Genomic DNA, 7862 nt, shown 5'->3' with positions numbered 1-7862 from the left:
CCTGAAGATTTTATAAAAGGCCTCATTCTTTCTGTTCGTTCATTACTTCCTGTTGAACCCCTTGTCGAGGAATGTGAAAAGAGGTGCGAATCCTTTTAGTCATCTTGTGTCTGTTCATATATATGCTCTTTGTTCCTGAGGCTCTAATATGTATCTTTGTTTTCAGAAATCGACTCCGGCTCCTCACTCAGTTCTTAGAGCATCTAGTTAGTGAGGGAAGCCAAGATGTGCATGTCCATAATGCCTTGGGTAAAATTATCATAGACAGTAATAACAATCCTGAGCATTTCCTGACCACCAATCCTTACTACGACTCTAAGGTTGTGGGTAAGTACTGCGAGAAACGTGATCCCACTCTGGCTGTTGTGGCATACAGACGAGGACAATGTGATGAGGAACTCATCAATGTCACCAACAAGAACTCTTTGTTCAAGTTACAAGCCAGGTATTTGATCATTTCTTACCAGACTTGTTACTTATTCCACACTGGTTACTTTGTAGACTGCTTGCTTATTCACGGTTTTACAACTGCAGGTACGTAGTGGAGAGGATGGATGGTGACCTCTGGGAGAAGGTTCTTACGGAAGAAAATGAATATAGGAGGCAACTTATTGACCAAGTTGTGTCTACTGCTTTACCAGAAAGCAAGAGCCCAGAGCAAGTTTCTGCAGCTGTTAAAGCATTCATGACTGCTGATCTGCCGCATGAGCTTATTGAGCTTCTTGAAAAAATTGTGCTTCAAAATTCTGCCTTCAGTGGAAATTTCAATCTGCAAAATCTGCTTATACTGACAGCTATTAAGGCAGATCCGTCTAGAGTTATGGATTACATTAACAGGCTGGATAATTTTGATGGTCCAGCTGTTGGAGAAGTGGCGGTTGATGCGCAATTGTACGAGGAAGCATTTGCGATTTTCAAGAAGTTTAACTTAAATGTTCAGGCTGTCAATGTATTGTTGGATAATGTCAGAAGCATTGAACGTGCTGTTGAATTTGCTTTCCGGGTCGAAGAAGATTCTGTTTGGAGTCAAGTGGCTAAGGCTCAGCTCAGGGATGGACTAGTCAGTGATGCTATTGAGTCCTTTATCCGAGCTGATGATGCCACTCAGTTCCTGGAGGTCATCCGTGCCTCTGAAGATACTAATGTCTATGATGACTTGGTCAGATACCTTTTGATGGTTAGACAGAAGGTGAAGGAACCCAAGGTGGATAGCGAGCTCATCTATGCTTATGCAAAGATTGAAAGGTTGGGTGAGATTGAAGAATTTATTCTGATGCCCAACGTTGCTAACCTTCAAAATGTTGGTGACCGCTTGTATGACGAAGCTCTGTATGAGGCTGCAAAGATAATTTATGCATTCATATCGAATTGGGCCAAGCTAGCCGTCACACTTGTGAAGTTGCAACAGTTCCAAGGTGCTGTTGATGCTGCAAGGAAAGCAAACAGTGCAAAGACATGGAAGGAAGTCTGCTTTGCTTGTGTTGATGCTGAGGAATTCCGACTTGCTCAAATCTGTGGACTTAACATTATCATACAGGTGGATAAATACCTGATCCTAGCTCCAGAGAAGTTTTTAAATTGTTTTCAGTTTTCAGTTTTGTATGCCTTTCTGTAATCTTTTTGTGCTTTGATAGGTAGATGACCTGGAAGAAGTGAGCGAGTACTACCAGAACAGAGGATGCTTCAATGAATTGATCTCGCTTATGGAGAGTGGACTTGGTCTGGAACGTGCTCACATGGGGATCTTCACCGAGTTGGGTGTACTGTACGCCAGATATCGTTATGAGAAGCTTATGGAACACATCAAATTGTTCTCAACTCGCCTCAATATTCCCAAGCTTATCCGGGCCTGTGATGAACAACAGCATTGGCAGGAACTTACCTATCTTTACATTCAATATGATGAGTTTGATAATGCTGCAACCACTGTCATGAACCATTCTCCTGAAGCATGGGAGCACATGCAATTCAAAGACATCGTTGCCAAGGTTGCAAATGTTGAGCTTTACTATAAGGCCGTTCACTTCTACTTGCAAGAGCATCCTGATATAATCAACGATCTTCTCAATGTGCTTGCTCTGCGGTTAGATCACACGCGTGTCGTTGATATTATGCGCAAGGTTAGAGGCTGACCATTGATTTAAACTTTCCCTTAAAACTTATCAGCAGTGGCTTAACAATCAATTTCTGATGATTCTTTTTCTTGTTTTTGATCTCAGGCTGGTCACTTGCGCCTTATTAAACCATACATGGTTGCAGTTCAGAGCAACAATGTCTCTGCTGTAAATGAAGCTCTGAATGAGATATACGTAGAAGAAGAAGACTATGACAGGTTGCGCGAGTCTATCGATTTGCATGACAGTTTTGACCAGATAGGTCTCGCTCAGAAGGTAAGAGTGTAAATCTATCTATCGAGAACACGTTTATATTTTCCCTTGTATACTAATTTATCTTCATGTGGATGGTGCAAAACAGATTGAGAAACACGAGCTTGTCGAAATGAGACGTGTGGCTGCTTATATCTACAAGAAAGCTGGTAGATGGAAGCAATCGATTGCTTTGTCAAAGAAAGATAACATGTACAAGGACTGTATGGAAACTGCTTCACAATCTGGCGACCATGATCTTGCGGAACAACTTCTCGTCTACTTCATTGAACAGGTATGGATGGGTTTCAAGCAGGTTTACAGCGAAAGCCGTTAATTTATTTTTAAGGTTTTACAGTATATGGGAAAACAGACTATTGGTATTGAATATGAAATTAATTCCCGTTGGTTGTATGTTGTGCTCTGATTATACAGGGGAAAAAGGAATGCTTTGCTACATGTCTCTTTGTCTGTTATGACTTAATCAGACCAGACGTTGCTCTAGAACTTGCTTGGATCAACAATATGATCGACTTTGCCTTCCCGTATCTCCTCCAGGTAATATATCATCCAAATCCCTCAGATACTCTCTACTTGATGTGATAGGAACCGTACTAACGCTAAAGAGATCAACTCTCTTTTATCCTGTCCTTTTTTTCTTTGCAGTTTATCCGAGAATACTCTGGGAAAGTGGATGAGCTAATCAAGGACAAGCTGGAGGCACAAAAAGAGGTGAAGGCCAAAGAACAGGAAGAGAAGGATGTCATGTCCCAACAGGTACTACACTCAGGCATCATACAGTAAAATGTTATAAAAACAAATCATTATATACACACTTATATCTTGTTTCTGTTTCTCGAATACAGAACATGTACGCCCAATTATTGCCACTTGCTTTACCCGCACCACCGATGCCAGGAATGGGAGGTGGTGGGTATGGTCCGCCACCACCAATGGGCGGAATGCCAGGAATGCCTCCAATGCCACCATATGGAATGCCACCGATGGGTGGTTACTAAGACCATAGGGGGAAAAAGTGAAATCTCATAGTAGTGCAATCTGCCATGGTGGTATTCGTCTACTACAGAACTTTGACCGGAATCGTCGGAATGTTTCCTTCTTTGGTTTCGCTTTATTATATATATAGGTATGTGTGGATAATAAACTTGCTTTCTTCTGTAATATTCTTTGGGGGGGTTTTAGGTGAGTCATTTTTGATTGAAGCCCATTTTACTGTTTATATTTGGAGGAGATGCGACTTCTCCTAATAGTCTTATCATTTTACTTTGGGATTCTATCTCATGAGGTTTTCTTTTCACTCAAGGTTTCGACATTTTAAGCAATTCTGGAGTTTTTCTTCGAACACTTCATCTTGTTTTTGGCTTTTATCTTGTGAGATGAATCACAATAACCATTGCTTTCGGCAAAATTTAAAAACGCTAATTGGTTACCAGAAAGTTTATAGTATAATATAACCCTATTTCTGACAATATTCAATCAACATAAATACTAAATTTCGCCCTGTTTTGCTCCTTTCTAGTACTTTTCCTCCTTTAGTTATTCAGACTTACGTCTCAACTGTTAACAATTTCTATGAAAAAAAAATATGCAAGGTAAAAGGAAAATCCTTATACACACCATTGCAACCAAAAGAACAAAGAGAAAAAACTTAATTCCTAATCACTAAAACTGAATACACTTATTCCACTTCTAAACTCTCAAAGTCATAAACCAACTTCTAAGAACGTACATGATATTTTATTATATGATTGGTTAGCACGGACATACAAATTTACGACCAGCTAGTAAAACTAACACCGAATAGTGAACTGTAAAAAAAGAAAATATATATCCATTAGTTGCTTCCGCAATTACGTAAGAGAAGTCCATAGTTATGACCCATGAAGTCAGTCACATGAAATTTGAAAGGGGAGCCGTGAGATTTGATTGATGAGAGATGAAATATGATGATCTAGAGTCTCATCAGCGATCAACATGCATAGGAGACAATAGTGGTAGGATAACGAAGCTCCAATATTTAAAGCAGATCTTTTTGAATGTTGAACCAGAAATTGGAACACGGAGCAGAGCTACAACAATCATTACTTTTGTTATTAGGAGATTTATACCTTCTCAGATTAAGACTCCCTAAAGCTAGCTGTGACCAATATACTCACTCCTTAAATTTGTATCCCCATCATTAACATCCGAACCAATCAGTTCATCTTAAAGTTATATCACCTGAATCTAATTTTCAGAGCATTAATTCATATTTTATCCCAAAACAAAAAGCATCTCAAAATCATATAATTAAGCAGAACATAGATCAGAAGTTAAGTGAATTTTTCATAACATTCAACAATTTGGTTCAACGAAGCATTCAAACAATAAACAGAAAAAAGGACAGGGCAGGGCTTGTTCGAAAAAACACTCTACTTAGATCGCTGTCTCATCTTTCGTCTCTTCCGCTTTAATCTCCTCATACGCTTCTTCTTCCACTGATACAATCAATACCCAGAAACACACACCATTCAGATCTTACCTGTTGGATATGGGCTTTGCCCCATATGTCAACTCGGCCCAACAAAGACTCACCAGAGATAGAAGGAAATGGGCCAACTTCGGAGGACAATCTCGGGATTTCACACAGAAAACCCTAGAGTGCTCTAACTCTACATTCGCTTATAAATAGCTCGAGACATCTATTGGAGAAAGGATCCTGACCCGCAGACAATACCTACAGAGCAACACTTTGCATCGAAAACTGCTATTGTCTTTCGTATAATTCATTCTTGTTTTCAGTTCGTCCCTTTAAGCTTGCTAGTTCGCTTGTGAACTAACAAGCTCTATCTCGACTCGTTTTAAGTGACGATCTCACGTTTTCCCCGATTAATAAAAGAACTTGCTTGCTCTTTCCCACAATATCTTTATTTGTTTAAACTGTGTAATCCCCGGTACAAACAATTGGCGCCCACCGTGGGGCGAGAGTAAAGCGCTTCTTTTGACGAATCAAGACCGACGATCCTCACTTCCTCGAAGTTTCAAGACTCATGACGAACCCCAGCGAAAACCTCAACGAAGTAACGGAGCAGCCAACGGAACAGCGATGGGGGCGAACGAGAACACGAACAGTTCCCCCGCTGAGCTCCCTGCCGAACTCCTTGGAGAGCCCAACCGAAGGCTCCCTGCCGAGCCCAACCGAAGGCTCACTGCCGAGCACAATCTTTCCACCAGCGCCCGACGCGCCCTCTGAGCCTCTCGTAGCTGCACACGCTGAAGCCGGACCTGCTGCAGACCAGCTGGTCACCAACACTGCCACTCTCTCACCTCCACCTTCCGCGACGACAACAGTCGAGGGCGCTACTCCGAACAACACAACCTCTACACCAGCGCCCGATACGCCATCAGAACCTCTTGTTGCCACACATGCCCAACATCTCCAAACCATGGCTCTAGTTTTCACTGACGGTGCCGCCCTCTCAGCTCCCTTGCTTGCTGGACGCAGAAACAACTTCGAATATCTGATGTAGACTATCATCGACAGTCTCGTTAGCCAGGACATGCGAACAGCCGAGCGACTTGACACACTCGCTACAACATAAAAAAGCTTACCTTAATCAAATCAACTGACTCCAACAATAGAGGAACAAGCACCGAGACACCATCGACTTTGGGAGCGCTCAGAGTGCCCATTCTACCTCCAGTAACAGCCATGGGTGATGTAGTAGGCCTCTCGTTAGCCACAGAAAGATCCATGAAACCACCACTTTTCACCAAACTCAAGAATATCATCAAAATCACGATCGTCGGTCAAACCCTTGTTGCTGAAACCATCCCTTTGCCTATCTCACCTCCTGGTCGCAAAGCCGACCTTTACCTCGCTCCCAACCAAGCGAGAATCACACTCATTATACCGACCTCCCCTCTTGCTCCTATGAGCCATCTCCACCCAACGAACCTCGAGACCAACCTCGAGAGCGGTCGCCGCCCAAGTCGAGATTGGGGACGACCTCATGATGGCCATCCTCGCCAACCTCAACCTCTCGATCTTGTTCCAAGGAAGATCCGCATGCAGCCTGCGCCGACCCCCGTTGTAGAGTTCTCTCCCCCTCGTGGCCCTATGCCGACCTCAGATTTGTTTCTTATGATGCCGACCTCAAAGTCTGTGCGCGCGGGCTGAACCAGGGCGACCGCCAACCACCATCAGGTCATCTCGATCGACGGTCAACGGAATATCCTGCCGACCTACTATCGGCAAAGAAGCGACGAGCGGCGGCTAGGTTTTGTTCTTTGGAGAATATCCTGCTGACCTCTCTCGCTCATATCTCCCAATACGCCTCCAATATACTTGTATAGTCAACCTTGCCACCTCCAATTATGAGCCGACCTCGGAGTTCACCCTAACGGTTAGACAAGTACCGACATGGATTGGAGATATGCCACCCACACAGGGACGACCTCTAGGGCACCGTACAACGCCACACTGACCTCCATTGGCCGACCCCCTCACCCATAGTGTCGATTTCGCCAACTCTGACGCACAACCGCTCACCCTCAAAGCAAACTGCCGGTTTCAGGAAGCAGGTGGCCGTCCCGGCCGAAGGACCGTGATCGGCCGGACCGGCTGAAAGATTAGCACCAATCGACGCAGCACTAAGACCCAAAACAGCTGAACGAGGACCAGGATCCTCGGCCGGGACGACATCCATAGGACTCCCACCAAAACCGCTGTCGCTATCTTCACTGAACTCGAGAATATCAGCAAAATTGTAGTCGTTGGCCAAACTATCGAAGTCCTATCGACACTAACATCATCAAAAACGTCTTTATAAGCCGCGAACTCTTCAGTAAAAGCACGCTGGATTCCCGCAAGAGTTTTACCACCCGTATACGTTAGAACTCGGGAACTCGTCGAAGGACGACCTTCCTTTCTGTTCGAAATACCGACCTCGTCCGTACCCCCTCGCCGATCTCTCTCGCTTGGGGCCTTATCGCCTGATGACCGAAAACCGAGACCTCCACACATAAGATCAGCGTCGCCTTCATCAAAATCAGAACCAACCGCAATTCGGAGATCAGTCGCGCCAAGCTCGTCCCCGCCGAGCATGGATGTGCCGAGCACATTATTGTGCCGATATCCCGTCTCCCTCTCGTCACTTGGCCGAACCTTGCGAGTGTCGCGAGTAATGTCGCGAGTAATCTCGATCTCGTCAAGGTCGGCGTCGAGCGCACAAATGCTGACCTCGTCGATCTCCCACATCGATCCCAACCGGGTCACAAGTGATCCCATTCGCAACATGGTCGTCGTGCCGCGTTCTTCGACCAACCTCACTGCTTTCCTCTTTGGTTATTTTACATTGGTCAATGGTTACTCACTTAATTTACTCCATTAGATGGTGGTCTTGACGCGGGCCGATCTTCGATCCCCGATATTTGGCCGACCACAGCTCTCGGCCACTCTCTCTCCCGAAAGTCGAATTCAATGTGATCTCCTCC

At 44.4% G+C, this 7862-nt stretch overlaps 1 protein-coding gene and 1 long non-coding RNA gene across 2 annotated transcripts in view; one reads left to right on the top strand and one right to left on the bottom strand.

Annotated features, from left to right (window-relative positions):
• LOC104766113 (clathrin heavy chain 1) overlaps nucleotides 1-3736 on the top strand; it is a gene marked incomplete in the record, with an annotated part of 13881 nt that extends 10145 nt beyond the window's left edge. Inside the window, 9 exon segments of the mRNA XM_010489967.2 lie at nucleotides 8-83; nucleotides 167-445; nucleotides 535-1537; nucleotides 1635-2120; nucleotides 2220-2390; nucleotides 2476-2661; nucleotides 2802-2924; nucleotides 3033-3143; nucleotides 3233-3736. Of these exon segments, the coding sequence (XP_010488269.1) occupies nucleotides 8-83; nucleotides 167-445; nucleotides 535-1537; nucleotides 1635-2120; nucleotides 2220-2390; nucleotides 2476-2661; nucleotides 2802-2924; nucleotides 3033-3143; nucleotides 3233-3385 (2588 nt within the window).
• LOC109133053 overlaps nucleotides 1-7862 on the bottom strand; it is a 22401-nt gene that overhangs the window by 9965 nt on the left and 4574 nt on the right. Inside the window, exon 2 of the long non-coding RNA XR_002037908.1 lies at nucleotides 4798-4864. This is a non-coding gene — a long non-coding RNA (uncharacterized LOC109133053). The remainder of the gene's footprint in view (nucleotides 1-4797; nucleotides 4865-7862) is intronic.

Source organism: Camelina sativa, chromosome 1, assembly GCF_000633955.1.
Source record: "Camelina sativa cultivar DH55 chromosome 1, Cs, whole genome shotgun sequence".
Lineage (NCBI taxonomy): Eukaryota > Viridiplantae > Streptophyta > Magnoliopsida > Brassicales > Brassicaceae > Camelina > Camelina sativa.
The sequence above is the reverse complement of the archived record's forward strand: the minus strand, read 5'-3'. Positions and strand labels throughout refer to the sequence as shown.